The sequence below is a fragment of the Danio aesculapii genome, chromosome 21 (genome assembly GCF_903798145.1).
Source record: "Danio aesculapii chromosome 21, fDanAes4.1, whole genome shotgun sequence".
In the NCBI taxonomy this organism is placed as follows: Eukaryota; Metazoa; Chordata; class Actinopteri; order Cypriniformes; family Danionidae; genus Danio; species Danio aesculapii.
Genome location: NC_079455.1, coordinates 30,999,207 through 31,015,490, shown reverse-complemented (window position 1 = coordinate 31,015,490; position 16,284 = coordinate 30,999,207). Strand labels below are relative to the sequence as shown.

Here is a 16,284-nt window from a genome sequence, read left to right as displayed (position 1 = left end):
ATTTTTCAGCTTGAGAAGCTGAATCACTGGCAATCATTCATGCTGAACATGTCATTTTATGTCTATGTTCAAAAAGTGGGAATGACAGTAAGGGATTTAAATGCTCTAAGTCCCATTTTTTGAACATAGACATGAAAATAGTATGTTTAACTTAAAGGATTGCCAGTCTTCAAGACTTCAATGCATAGATTTATGCTTGGTGTCATTTTAAAGAAGACAGATTTCAGATTGCAAATGGAGTTCAAAAAGAAACTAAATAAACTCAATATATGTGCCTTTAAGTTTATGAAAATACTAAAACAATACATTTATTTTATTTTATTTTATATGTATTTTACAAAACCTGTTTTAGCTATGGGAGTTTTTTCCTAACAAAATTCAAATGAAAATGCGTGTGCCTAAAAAGATCAAATAATGAATCAAACTCTCAAAACAACTACTCAAATGATAAATCAAATGCTCAAACTATCAATTAATACATCAAAATTTATTCTCAAATGAGAAATCAAATGTATTTGATGTTTAATTTTCATGAACAACTCAGTATAAACCTGTAATGATTAAATGATAAATCAATTGCAAATGTGGAGTGTTAATCAACCAGCCTGGGTGGAGCTTTAAGGCGGACGAGTTTGGAGACAACTACCTGTAGTGCTATGACTTTTCAAGGCGAAATTTCAGATTTGTGTGCTTTATTCCAAGACGTATACTTGACTAATATATTTTAACACATTTGGTGGTTTCTGTCTTAAGTGCTTGTCTTTTTTTCTCTCCCTCCAATCCATATTAGCCTTAACAAATGTTAATTAAAAATCATTTAAAGTTGATATCTCCAAAAATGAACTTTTTTTATTTGGGGGGCAGTACCAGACATCACCACCAGATGACATTCAGTTTCTATTGGTTACATAAGGGTGCCCCCTATTTCTGTGCATGTTTTAAAGAACCTTTTGATGAATATTTGATAAAATTCGTAAAGTTGACATCAAACTCGAATGTGGTATGGGCAGTTTGGTGGAATTTGATTTGAATTTAGCCTCTAAAAACATCTAAAAAAATTGTGGATTGTGAAATTGTGAAAAAAAATTGGATTGCTGTAGCAAACTAATGCTTTACGGCTCCTTACGATGTTCAGTAATATTTATCACCAGATTTGGAAACGTTAATGTTAAGCTTTCAAGTGAAACATATAGTTTATGCATACTGTTCAAAATTAGATTATAATTTAATTTAATAATTTAGTCCAGTGATTTTAAAGGTGAATTTTCATCTTCATTACTCACATGAGTCACATGATCCTTCAGAAATCACTCTAATATTAATTATTATTATTATTATTATTATTAATAATAGTAATAAAAGCAATAATGACTGGAGTAATAATTTCATTTGAAACTACATACAATAAGCAATAAATAAATAGCGAATAAATAAGTATTTAACAATTTAACATTTTCTTTACATTTAATAAATGCTGTCTTGATGAACAAAATGATTTTATTTTAAAAAAACATAAAAAAAAACTGATCCCAAACTTTTGACCAGTAGTGTATATCATTTATAGTTATTTTATATACAACAATATACAGGTATTTTTAAAAATGTAACCGTAAATGTTACCACAGGTTTATGGGTGAGACCGTGAGATTAAATGGGTTTTGATCAATTACTCTTCCTACCTAACAAAAATGGTGGTAGAATATGTATTCAGTAGTCTTAGACTTCTCCAACAATATATAGTTTGTCATGCTTAGACTAGGATTTAATAGGAATATAGTGAAGTAAACTTGAGGCACCCAAAGGCAGCACAGTGACAGTTAAGGGATTACCTCATTTTAGACTTTGCATGTGTTTTCAGTAGATTACATGCATCTTATCACTAACAACTCTGCTTCTTTGAGACCTAATTGACACTGGTTAATGGGTTGCATTGAATATTAAATAAATGAGTAGACCTTTGTTCTTTAATTTGCTTATTGTCATTGCAAAACACACAACTCCAACTCTCGATGCTTCTAGGAACTAAAAGTTAAACTGGCCCCTATTAAGTCTAATGCATATTTACATTTTAAAGATGACTGTTGATTTTTAAAGAGATGGAAGAAATATCAGTCACAATTTAGTATGCAATTAAATGCTAGAAATACAACCAATCAGAATTCAGATTGCAAATATCACAAAAGTTGACTAAATTTGAAATCCTGAATTGTAAAATGCTCCATAAATGAGAGACCTTTAATATTTGAATATTTTTTGGCACAAAACAGTTTGTGTTTACCCAGCGACCTTCTTGCTGTGAGGTGACAGTGGTAACCACTAAAACACCGTGCCATCTTTTTCGTCATCGAAGCTTCTATTAATTTAGCCTTTAAAAATGAAATATGGACGTCTTTTATTTATTTACTTTATTTATTTATTTAATATTACGTTTTTGCAATTGTATAATTTTATACCTAAACTGCGACATTTTTCATTAACAATTATATTTCATTTTATTTGTATTAACATGATAAATGCAAGAAAGACAATCAGAATTCAGTTAGCAAATATCACAAAAGTTTACTAAATTTTGAATGCTGAATTGATAAACGCTCCATAAATGGGAGACCTTTAATCTTTGAATGTTAAATATATTCATAAAAAATAAATAGGAGGAAACATCCAAATTCATAATCATTTACCAGTGACTACATGAAAATTGAAAGTAAGTCTGTCAGCATGTCTTCGCAAGCTCTCCTGCTGGCATTTAGATTTATGTTTGGACCGAACAAATGAGAGCTGTCTTCTGAAGTGACAAAGGTCATAAAAAGACACAAGAGGTGAGACGGTCATGACCACAGGCATGCGAACTTTCAGTGAACTTCAGTGGTAAAGCTCTATGACCTCGGCTTGCTTTCATTCACTGTGACACTACACTGACCATTCCAATACATTTCTCGATAGTAAACACTCTCTGATTAGCATACCTTATCTCCTTTGGGTCCAGGATAGCCAGCATTCCCAGGACACCCCTACATATGAGATTTAAAAAAAAAAAAACAAATGTATAAGCAACAACAAAACAAACAAAATAAGAACAGCTGTTATTTTTAACAGCAACCAAGCACATTTAACAAATGTATCGCTGACAGAAAGGATAAACAAGCAATAATAAACAGGATTAAAAAAAATAACTATACTCAATAAAACAACTATTCAGAGTTCAGAGGCCAAACTAGCTAATAAAAGTCATTAATTTTAGTAGCACTCTGACCAGGGTAATATGAGCACATTGTTAAAATTAAACTTAAGCATTTAAACCATCACATCAAAGCTGGCTTCCTGCAAGATGACAACCGGTTTGTATGTTTTGCATTAAAAACCATTCACACCCTTCACAGCCAAATCAATTCAAATTTAAATGACACTTTTAACCCAACAGTAATGTTTGTTCATATTTGACCCAACGCTGATTTACAACAACAGAGCTTTTTTTTTTCAGATTGCACAAACAATAAAAATGAATGTGACTTTATGACACTAAACAGGTTGTGAAAAGAGAGAAATACAAACTATAAAATTTGGCCTTGAAAATAAAATATGGCCATCTTTACTGGACCAACATTATTTTCCATTACAGAGTATTTATTAGAATGTGGACATGGTTATTTTATCATTTATTCTATTTATACAAACTTTTCTTACTTTTAGTTTTTTTATTCTATGTACTGCTATGGTCATTTTTATTTATTTATTTTATTTCAGTCATTTATTTATTTATATATATTTTATTTATTTTTATTTCTTAACAGCAAATTATATGATCTGACATATAGATTTCCTTCCGAAAACTAAATGTAGTACTTGTATTTGTATTACTCTATGTGCTTTATTTATTTATTTATTATTATTATTATTATTTTTAATTTTATTATTTATTTATTTATTTATTTATTTATTTATTTATGTTATATTTATTTGTTTTGTTTTATTTATTTATTTAGTTTTATTTATTTTATATTTTTAAATTTATTCTTATTTACTTTTAGTTATTTTATTTATTTTTTTATTTTTATTTTTTTATTTTATTTTATACCTTAACTGCAATCTATATCATCTAACATATAGATTTCCTTCTGAAAAGTAAAAGTTTTTTTGTTTTAGTATTTGTATTATTGTATGTGATTTGGTGATTTTATGTTATTTATTTATTTATTTTTATTCATTCATTCATTCATTCACTTTGTTCATTCATTCATTCATTTTCCTTTGGCTTAGTTCCTATTTTCATCAGGGGTCGCCACAGCGAAATGAGCCACCAACTTATCCAGCATATGTTTTACGCAGCGGATGCCCTTCCAGCTGCAACTCTTTACTGGGAAACACCTGTACACTCTCATTCACACACATTCACTACGACCAATTTAGTTTATTCAATTCACCTTTAGCAACTTTGGACTGTGGGGGAAACTGAGAGAACATGCCAACTCCACACAGAAATGCCGACTGACCCAGCCGGGACTCAAAACAGCGACCTTCTTGCTGTGAGGCAACAGTGATAACCACTGAGCCACTGTGTCGCTCTTATGTATTTTTTTATACCTTAGCTGTAAACTATATCATCTGACATATAGATTTCCTTCTGAAACTAAATGTAGTACTTCTGTCATGATCACCAGTAACCCAGGCTTGCAGATCGATGGTAAACATTCACTTACACTTAGACTACAATCCTTTTACCTTATAAAATACAAATCCTGTCATGCACCTCACACACACCTGTTCCGATTTACCGTTGATTACACACACAGAGCGGGGAGCTGCTCAAGGACTGATTACTTAGACAATATAGACTGCTCACTTTGTCATACACATTGCTGAGTCTTTTTGGTTTATACCCTGTAATATTGCGAAGCGTTTTCCTTGTTTAGTCTTTCTGTGTTTGACCCTTACCTTGTTTTCTTGTTTACGATGTCTGCCGCCTTACCTGACTACGCTTCAAGATTTCCCTGTATGTATTAATGGTGGGCAAAGTGAGGCTTTATAAAAAACTGAAACAGTCAAAGCAAATGTGCTTCTCTACAGTGACACCTAGTGGCCAGTTTTATGTATTGCTCTGAAACAGCTTCAGCAAAGAAATCGTTAAGTAAATTGAGGTATTAAAGCCCATGTTGTAGAGTTGAGGTTTCAAGTGATTTAGTGGATAGTGAGAGTTCTAGACTAACATGCAGAGATGATAGTTGTGTCCGAAACCACATACTGCCATACTATACAGTACGCTAAAAATCAGTATGCGAGCCGAGTAGTATGTCCAAATTCATAGAATTCGAAAATCAGTATGCGGGAAGTACCCGGATGACTTACTACATCCGGCGAGATTCTGAAGTGCGCATTCCATGCACGCTGCGCTATCCCATGATGCGCCGAGAGAGAATTCATGAATGAGAGTGAAGTGACGCAATTGACACAGGTAGGTCACATGACCATGAAAAATGGCGGATGTAGTACGTCTGAATTCCATTCATACTTCTTACATTCATAATGTATAGAATGCACTTTTCTAACGACCAAGTAGTACATTTAAATTCAAATGCAGTACCTACTGAGTAGTAGGCGGTTTCGGATGCAGCCAATGTGTTCGAATCCAGGGTGATCCAGCTATCCAGGTGATCCAGGTGTTTTGAATCACCTTAATCACGTGACCTGGGTGTTTCGGTTCATGCTTCGGTGCTGTGTTTCGAAACACTTGGGATCTCGACATGGTGTCGAAACGTTAGTTTCACGTCAGCCATCCCTATTGTTTAGTCTCTCCATGTTTGACCCTTGCCTTGTTCTGTTGTTTACGTTGTCTGCCGCCTGTATCAATCATTTGCCTGTTAACTGTCTACACTTCAAGATTTCCCTGTTTGTACCTGTTTGCTCCTGTGTCTGACCATTGCCTGTCTTACGACCCTGAATAAAGCTGCTCGTGGATTCTTTCTCCATTGTCATCCAACTCTCCCTTGTGGTTACAGATTCCAATGTTTTTTTTTAGTTTTAGTATTTGTATTCCTGTTTGTGCTTTGGTCATTTTATTTTATTTATTTAAAAGTTTTTCTAATTTCATCATTTAAACCTTAAATCACAATGCTACAATGCTAACATTTATAATTTATTTAACTATACAGTAACAACAACACTGCATTACAATATAAAACTCTAACTCCAGTAAAGGCATTTTCAAAAAATATTACGCCTAAGCTCTTTAAAAGCTAAAATTTAAATATCTGTATATTTAAATGACATTCTGGGTTCATATAAAACTGTAGCTTCAAAATTAGATCCTTATTCCAATATACAGTTGAAGTCAGAATTATTAGCCCCCCTGAATTATTTGCCACCGTTTAATTATTTCCCCAATTTCTGTTTAATGCAGAGAAGATTTTTTCAACACATTTCTAAACATAATAGTTTTAATAACTCATTTCTAATAACGGATTTATTTTATCTTTGCCTTGATGACAATAAATAATATTTTACTAGATCTTTTTCAAGACACTTCTTTACGGCTTAGTGACATTTAAAGGCTTAACTAGGTTAATTAGGTTAACTAGGCAGGTTAGGGTAATTAGGCAACTTATTGTGTAATGATGGTTCATTCTGTAGTGTAGACAATCGGAAAAAAAAAATTGCTTAAAGGGGCTAATAATAAAAAATTAAAAACTGCTATTATTCTAGCCGAAATAAAACAAATAAAGCTTTCTCCAGAAGAAAAAATAATTTCAGACATACTGTGAACATTTCCTTGCTCTGTCAAACATAATTTAGGAAATATTCAAAAAAGAAAAAAAAATTAAAAGGGGGGCTAATAATTCTGACTTCAACTGTATAACTAAAAGATTGACCCCCACTAAAACAGAAAAGCGGGGTAATAGAAACAGCAATGTGAAAAGTAGGGCTTATTAATTACTGCATCACTGCTGAATTTTACTCCCGGGCAGTGCAGTGTCTGCTTAATGGCATAAATCAACCCTTCATGAACAAATATAGGTCTATTACAGAGTCTGAGCCACTGGAGCTCAGCCAGAAACCTCCAGATGGCACCACATCTGGCTTTACTTCTGTTAGGCCTGGTCATTTGTAAAACCAGGTGAGCGTTGTATTTGATTGGGTGATTCAGATTGGGGCTGTTCCTCCTACAGCCAATTATAGAGAAGCGGATGAAAGCAAAGATGAAGAATGAGACATGGGGACATATGTAGCATGTAGTGCAGCTTATAACAGCTGTAATATACATAGGCATCATCAAAGGCCTAATTATTCCCTTCTTTCATTTTTTCCTCTTGTGCTCTGTGCGTCAGACCTGGTTTGTGTGCTGTTGCAGATTGACAAAGAAGTTTCTTATTGTGTTTATAAAAGCTGCACATGTCTTGTTTGACTTATACAGTATTATGTGTGACATATCTGCTAGAGCAATTGATTACAGCCATTGTGTCAATTTCCTTTTAAGATGTAAACTGGTAATACATATTTAATCATTATAACAGGATGTGAAAGATTTACACAGAAGCACTTTTATGTATTTATTCTATATGCTATTATAATGAGTTTATTGCTTTTAGTTTCATATCTGAAGTTTTTATATTTTAAAATAAGCATATTTAAGCTTAATTTCAGTTGTACGCATTTTTACAAATGAACTTATTTTATTACTATTATTATTTTCATAACAATAATAATAATAATAATAATAATAATAATAACAACAACAACAACAACAACAACAACAACAACAACAACAACAACAACAACAACAACAACTATTATTGTCATTATTATTATTATTACTACTATTATTATAGAAAAAATTATGATAGTATGATTATTATTATTAATATTAATATTAATATTATTATTATTATTATTATTATTATTATTATTGAAAAAAAAATAAAATAACAAGAATAATAACAATAATTATTATTATCATTTTATTATTATTATTATTATAGAAAAAATATGATGATAACAACAACAACAGCAATAATTATTATTATAATTATAATTATTATAACAAATATAATAAGATTAATAATAAAATAACAATAACAAGAATAACAATAATTCTTATTATTATTATCATTATTATTATTAATATTATTACTGTTATTATAGAAAAATGATGATTATGATGATAATAACTATAATAATAATAATAATTATTATTATTATTATTATTATTATTATTTTATTATTATCATTAATATTATTATTATAGAAAATATGACGATGATGATGATGATAATAACAACATTAATAATAATAATAATTTTTATTATTATTACTATCATTATTATCATTATAGAAAAATTATGATGATGATAACAACAACAACAACAACAACAACAACAACAACAATAATAATAATTATTATTATTATTGTTATAATAATCATATTATTATTATTTTATTTATTAATAATAATAATAATAATAATAATAATAATAATAATAATAATAATAATAATAATAATAATAATAATAAATTAAAACATATTTATAATAAAATAAAAAAAGTTTCATTTAAGTTTAATTAATAACATAAAATATATCAAATTTATACTCACAGGCTCACCTCGGGGCCCCATTGGCCCCATGGGTCCTCTTTGGATGCGATACATTTTCCCATCAGACCCACGCACAATGTCTCCATGTCTGCCTGTAAGTACAATGGTATCTGGACGCTCCTCAGATCCCCCTCCAGATCCTGCATGAATATCTGGAGATTTCGATGGTGTCCTTCCATTACCTTTTGACACATCGTCCCAAGATGTCCTAACAGGAGCCTGTGTGGTGACCCCGAAGTCCTCTTTTAACAAGTTGGATTCTCCATCCTCAGGACTGAATGTGGTCATCAAGTGGATTTCTCTACTAGGAACAGTACTTCCAGTAGGTTTTCCAAATACATCCAGATTGATAATAGTAGTGTCCACTGGCTTCTTTGGTAAAGGTTTGCCAGGTTTGTGCTTGTCAACGGTAATGTTTTCATCGAGATGTTTAGATGTGGATTCTGGCTTACCATCTCGGCTGCCTGTAGTGTCAGTTGGGAAGGTTTTGGAAGGTTTATCTCCATTTTTAGACAAAACGTTTTGGTCCAGAAGGTCTGTATCCTCATCCACCTCAAACACATCGCCACGGCCCACAATTGCAGGGCGTTTGGATCCAGTGGGCAAAGTCCCATCACCACGAATAATCCCACGTCTTCGTAGACCCTAAGAACATAAAACAAATGACTTCACTGAATTGCCTGTAAACTATCATTCTGTTCTGCTTGTTTTGGTTAGTACATCTGGGAGCTTTGTGTACAGTAATGTGTTTAATGACAATATAATCACTTGTATTTCTTCATAGGGTCTAATTTACCGTGAGAGTGTTTATGTGGCTTGATTAAAGCTGTAATTTTCATTTTAACATACTGTTGAATTTGCTGCTGCTAACAGATGTTAAGGTAAATATGAGTTGAGAATAGTTTCAGTGCAAATAAAACAACAATAATTGAAAGTATTGTACATTTCAATCAGCAATGACGTAGTGAGATCTGACCTCATGTAAAGATCAGATATGGACCACTCATACATTTGTGCCACTCCATATAGTAATAATAACATCAGGCCATTGCCCTTCATAAGCACACATGATTATTTTAGTGGTCCTTTGTGATTTATATAACACAAATTAATGATTTCTGGCACACAGAGTCAAAAAAATGAATACAAGCAAAACAAAATGAATAACCATGATACTTCATAGTGCCACGAATGCCCTCGTGAAGTGTATGAAAGGTTCTAATGTTGGAAAATGATGTTAAGTTTTTCACAGAATGAGTGGTTCACTTCATAAGACCTCAATATCAGGAGTCACAGGTAGAATTTTAGTTCTGTTTGACCTGTTTTTGTACCGTTACTAGCATGATTTCATTTTATAAAATCAGCAAGGACCACAGTTTAAGTTAAAAATAATATTAAATGTTGTACTTAACAAAGAGTCACCAACATCTTAGAAGGCCTGATGAGAAGTAAATCAATAACAAATGTTCATGTTCGGTTATAATATCAATTTAAATGTCTCGATCCCATTGGTAGTTAAAGAGTGACGCGCTGGTAACACAAAACACTCACACAAACTGTTCAAACATGCATATGACATCCATACACGCACACAACACGCGCACACACGCGCACACACACACACACACACACACACACACACACACACACACGCACACACACGCACACACACGCACACACACGCACACACACGCACACACACGCACACACACACACACACACACACACACACACACACACACACACACACACGTATATATGGTTTAGTGTTGTCACGATACTGGAATTTGATACGATACCAAGAAAAATACCAATATTCAATACCATTTTCGATACTGCAATGAAACCACCACTTGCCAACTTTGTACACTAAATAGATAGAGACCCATATGTGCGTCAACTGCTGCTGGTGAGAGCAAAGCCCGTATCGATACTAACCAAAAGCAAGATTCCAGTATAAATATTCCAGTATTGATACTTATCGAAATATCAATATTTTTGAAAACACTAATATGGTTTATGAGGACTCTTCATAGACATTATGTATTTTATAATGTAAAAATCATGCCTACCCCTAAACCCAACCCTCACAGGAAACCTATGGCAAATGTTAAATGTCAAAAGACCTCGTTAAGTACAATTTAAGTGTTTGATTTACAAATACACAAGGCATGTCTTCATAAACCACTGTAATAGTTGTACACCTAGGTCAAACCCATGCCATTTTACAATTTTGTGTCCTCGTAAAGCACAAAAACAAGTTCAAAGCCATTTGTACATACAATATTTTGAGACAAAGATTTACAAAAAAGAAGATGAAGGAAAAAAAAAAGGGTGAAATGATAGAGAATCGTGGTCTGGATTCCATATGGCCTGGCTTGGTTCTGAATGGGAAATGAAAAACAGTCTCTCAGTGTGATAAAACACCCACATCATGGTGTCAAAGGCAGAGGATTGTTGCTGTATATCAACATGACATCATACAAAATTGAAACATGTGTCTCCCTAAAATCAGCTGTGATTCTGTCTAGTTGCTTTATTTGCAAGAAGTCTCAGCCAGGTATTTTGGTCATATTGGCAATTTGAGTGCTATTTGGTGGCATTTGCAAGATGATGCACTCAAAAAAGATATATGGGAGACAAGGAAGTTATTCATGTTCAGCTATTTTGCACAGTTATAATTATATTTTGCCAGTCTGTCAATTTAATGGTTAATGAAAAAATAAAATAAATGTTATAAAGAAAAAAAAAATCATATGCATAATGTACAAGTGTCAGTCAAAGTTATTTTTATATAAAGAGACTACAAACTTTTCTTTATAGATATATAAATACACTTGTGTCTATATGTTAAGATTACAAATAACTTTTGTGAAAATTTAATTCAAAATATGTGGGATAATGTAGGGCTGGGCGATAAAATCGGTATCTATATTTATTGACCGAACACCATCATCAATATCGATAAAAAATAGTTTTATTAAAATATGGCTGCTGAGCGCACGCCTTGGTAGCAACGCCAATAAGCACGCGACGATGGGAGCGACACGCACGTGAACTGCGTGCATTTTTCCAGCTGCACCTAGTTAAAAAAACATTTGAACTTTTTTAAATGCCCCGAGCGCACCGCAATTCATGCAAGTACAACTAACCAATCTGCTTCACACTTTGTATGGAATATACACATTTCAATAATAACGGTAGACTAATTACCTCAGACAAACACAGCGCACCCAAACACTGTAGCGGTTTTTACTTTTCTCCACAAACTTGTATCAGAGCTGCAGCGTTAATTTGTCTGTTTGTCATCCCCTGAGAAAATGGTTGTTGGTCACCTACTGTAGCTACGAGAGATGCCAGGGGAGCGCGAGCACAAAGTCCATTGTAAATCGTGAAGGAATCCATGCACACGCGCTTGTCACTTCAGGTCAGAATAACAACATGAGAAAATGTGTGCCGTATAGCAGCAGTGAGGAGATTGTAAATAAAAAGGATGCAAGGATGTCGCCAGAGGGGCTCTTTGGCTTCTTTTCTTGTGCATCCCAGCCTCTAGCCCCCCATCTGAAAGAGTTTTTAGCATTAGGGGTAATGTAGTCATTCAACTTCACAATTTGTAACGCTGCAGTATGTATTTGAATAATGATGACTGGTTTCTTTACTTAAAAGCTCAGATTTGATTATCATAATTTGTGTTGTTGGCGGAGTTTGAGGTTTACTGTATCCTTATTATTCACACCTTAATATTTGCTTTGATCAGTATTTACGCTTCACCATTGCACACACTTTGTAACATTTTATTCATCAAGTTTAAGAGTCTCTTTAACACGTTTATTTTATTATGAAGAGATCAGATATTTTGTTTAAATATTTTTGTTTTTGACTATTAAAACTATTTTGCCTTAGAAATGTTGGTAAATTAAATTAAAGTGGTTTAAAAAAATCCTAATATTCTTAAATGTATTTTTATAAAATATTTAATAATTATCGAGATTGATTGATATGAAACATGACATCGTGATTATATATATATATATATATATATATATATATATATATATATATTTGCAATATCGCCCAGCCCTAGGATAATGTTCAATCATCATTCAGAGTAAAATGTATATTGATGTTAAAAAAAATCAAACAACTAAACTGTTATTATTAAAATATATAAAGGAACGATTTATTAAATTATTAGTGGCTTTTTGTTGAAAAAATTATTGGTTTAAATGAAGGTGGATTTAAAACGGCATCTAACTATCTAACTTAAAGAGATAGTTCACCCAAAACTTAAAATGCTGTCATCATTTACTCATGCTTTACTTGTTCCAAACCTTTCTGACTTTCTTTTCGTCTGTTGAACACAAAAGAAGATATTTTGAAGAAAGCTGCAAGCCTGAAACCATTGATTTCCAATGATTTACAGATTTGACTTGTTTTTCCTTCTATAGAATCAATGGTTACAGGCTTTCAGCTTTCTTCAAAATATCTTCTTTAGTGCTCAACAGACGAAAGAAAATCATAAAGATTTGAAACCACATGAGGGTGTGTAAACAGTGTATACATTTGAATTCTTGGGCGAACTATCTCTTCAGAGTCTTTTACGATATCAAACGATTCTTGTTCTAAATCTGGCATATATATTAGTTACACTAAATCACATTTTAATGTCATTCTGTAAATCATGTTGGAAAAAAAACCCTGCAAATACTCTATATAAGTAAAAAGGAACTCCGTAAAACAGCCCCGGTTCTAATACTAAAGCTAAAAAACTAACAATGGCTCTTTCTGTGGCCACGTCCTGATAAAACGACACTTGATCTTCACCTGGCAATGAAGCGCTGCCGTCCAGCTTATCTTCCCAATGTTGGTCTGATGATATCCCTCTAATAGCCTTCCAAAGAGGATCTGAACACACTGACTCACAATAAAGTGGCCAGTCACCCAGAGAACAGCAGCTTCCACTTCAACTCTTGCCAGAACAGCATCTGACCACCAGGGGGCTTAATGTGACTAGGACCAGCTTTTAAACAAAGTTGCAGTAACCTCACTTTTGCAAGTGTTTTTAAGGCTTTTTTGTGCAAAGTTTGTAAATAGAGTTTGAACCTAATTATTTCAAGTCACTAAGGTGATGATTTTTTCCTAAAGGGTAATACACTGGCAATGGAAATCAAAACTATGTATGGAAACAAATTGGTATACTAAGTCTAGGTTTATAGTGGTGACTTAAAAAAAAAAAGTTCAACTTATAGTACACTGAGTAATTTGTTAAGCAGGGGGAAATACAGAAGTTGTGATGAGATTGGGTATGATCTATTTACTGTATATAGGAGCGTATAATAAGCGTTTCAATAAAATAATTATTTTTCCTCTTTCTCTGCTTGGTTTAGTTTGATTGTAGTTTCATTGTAACCAGAACGTTTGCCTTTATTCAGTAAACTGCTTGTAAATTCATCTTGCTTGTGTCTTTTTTATTTTTTTCTGTTATTTTATTCATTGGAATTTTTTTGGTCTGCACAGTGAGTATTTGATTGCTTTTTTTTAGTTATTCAAAGGGATACTTTGAACGCTAAACTGAATATACTAAATAATACACTAGAAATGACAGTTTGCTGTTAGTTTACTCACTACCAGGTCATCCAAGGTGTTGAGGGGTTACCTTTATTCTTTTATTTATTATAAATAACATACAGACAAATCAAAATAAATACCTGTGGCTTTAAATCAGGGGTGGGCAATTAATTTAATAAAAAAAAGAAAAAAAGAAAAAAAAAAGAAACATTCTGTGAAACTATTCAATAAACATTCATAAAAACTCTAAAGTAAAAAAAAAAGAATCAATTTTACACAAAAAAAGTAATTTAAAGACCAGCATAACAATATCAACTTTATATAAATGCCACAGGGTTGTTTGTTTGATTGCTTCACCTTACTTTATTTATTTATTTATTTATTTTTTTATTTATTTATTTATTTATTTATATGTTCAGTGAGAGAATTCCAGCCTGTGTTGTCTGAACAATTGCACTGAAGTCAGGTTGAATGTGAGGTCACTGTGATCATCACTGAGAGACGATCTGTATCTGGATTTGTTTAATCGTTAATTAAGTCTACCTTTATATTTATGTAATTCCATACAAAATACGAAGCTTCCTGGTTGGTTTCCTGTCACATGACTGTCACATGGTTCCTGTCACATGACTCATGGTTCGCTCGTGACACTCTTAAATGTTTCGATTTTTTCAACTCGCTGTGCCTTAAAAAATGTGAGCGTGACATACAGCAGATGTGGTCTATCTTCCTATTTTAACAGGTGCGTCTCCATTTGAAATAACAAAACTGAGTGTGCAAAAGGCACTATATGTGAAAGCCCCCTTTTGTTGACTCGCAACTTAAAACCTGGCATTGCAAGGCCTTGTTTGCAGTTTAATTTAAATTAAATAGATACTTCACGTGGGCCAATCAAAGAAGTCTAGCATGTGGCCCGCTGGGCGTAAAATGCTCAGGTCTGCTTTAAATGACAATATATTGATGTCAAAGCAAAGATTTGGTCTGTGCAAGACAATGTACAGGGAAGTCCAATTCTTTTCTACAAACCTGATATTTTAGACTGTTACTTTCAAGTAAATAATAATATAACATTTACACAGCTGTATTATTAACTCAGCAATAATGATAAAGTATATAGGGCGAATGAACTAATCTTCATTAAACCCACTTTTTACCATAAACCATGAGAAACCATAAATTAATTAATTTTATTGCTACATCAGTTGCTTGTTTTACCATATGCTTACCACCAAGCCATTACTGATACAGTTGGAAATTGCAGTAACTAAAAGTGTAATTTTCTGAATCTTTGGCAAAAAACAAACAAACAAACACACAAACAAACAAACAAAAAAAACAGCATGATACTGTATGATAATTTATGGTGGTATACGGGCTCATTTTGACTCTGTGATGTCTGTTGTAATTGAGTAACTTGAGTTAAAGTTCGGCTGATTTGGTGAACTGGTTCTCCATGTTCACAGAAAAGAATCAGTTTAAGTAAATGATTGATTCACAAAAAAGGCATCACTCAGGACCATCTGGTGAAAGAGCAAAGCTGCTTCACAAGACCCCAGTCTGTCATCAGGATCTGTAGGTGTTATTATTATTTTTGCCTATATATGTTTTTTTGACTCTCAAAGGGATTATAACCACTGACTTGCATTGTATAAATCACCAAGGATTCTGATAAAAAAAATCTTCCTTATCTACATCGCGAATGGCCTGAGGGCAAGTCAATTAACAGCCAATTTTTATTTTTGGGTGCGTGATCCCTTTAAGGTTTGCTGTAAAAAACGTTCCTGACTGAATGCAGTTTAGAAAGATTGAAAGCGTTCGGATGACAGATCTGAGGGAGAGGTAAAAAAGTTTCCTAAAAAATAAAAGGGATATGCCTTTAGGCTTCAGAGACATTATTTACACGCGTCTACATGCCAGCTAACCACCACTATAGAGCTAAATGCAAAGCAGTTAGTAAAAAAAATGAAAAACACACTTATTAAACTACCTTCTGAATGTTACAAATTTGCATCTAACACCTTGGTCAGTAAATAGTGTATGCACAATGTCAAGTACATAACCACACACACACAAATCAGCACAAACCCAGTAAACAATTTTGTGTTTAATAGAGGTCCAATAGACATCTAAAC

The 16,284-nt window shown here is 32.8% G+C and overlaps 1 protein-coding gene across 1 annotated transcript in view; it reads right to left on the bottom strand.

The window, feature by feature from the left end:
* The window catches only part of si:ch211-196i2.1 (collagen alpha-1(I) chain), a 108,002-nt gene that overhangs the window by 29,911 nt on the left and 61,807 nt on the right, over positions 1–16,284 (bottom strand). Inside the window, exons 7-8 of the mRNA XM_056446109.1 lie at positions 8,585–9,229; positions 2,967–3,011 (exon numbers count right to left, since the gene is read on the bottom strand). Of these exons, the coding sequence (XP_056302084.1) occupies positions 2,967–3,011; positions 8,585–9,229 (690 nt within the window). The remainder of the gene's footprint in view (positions 1–2,966; positions 3,012–8,584; positions 9,230–16,284) is intronic.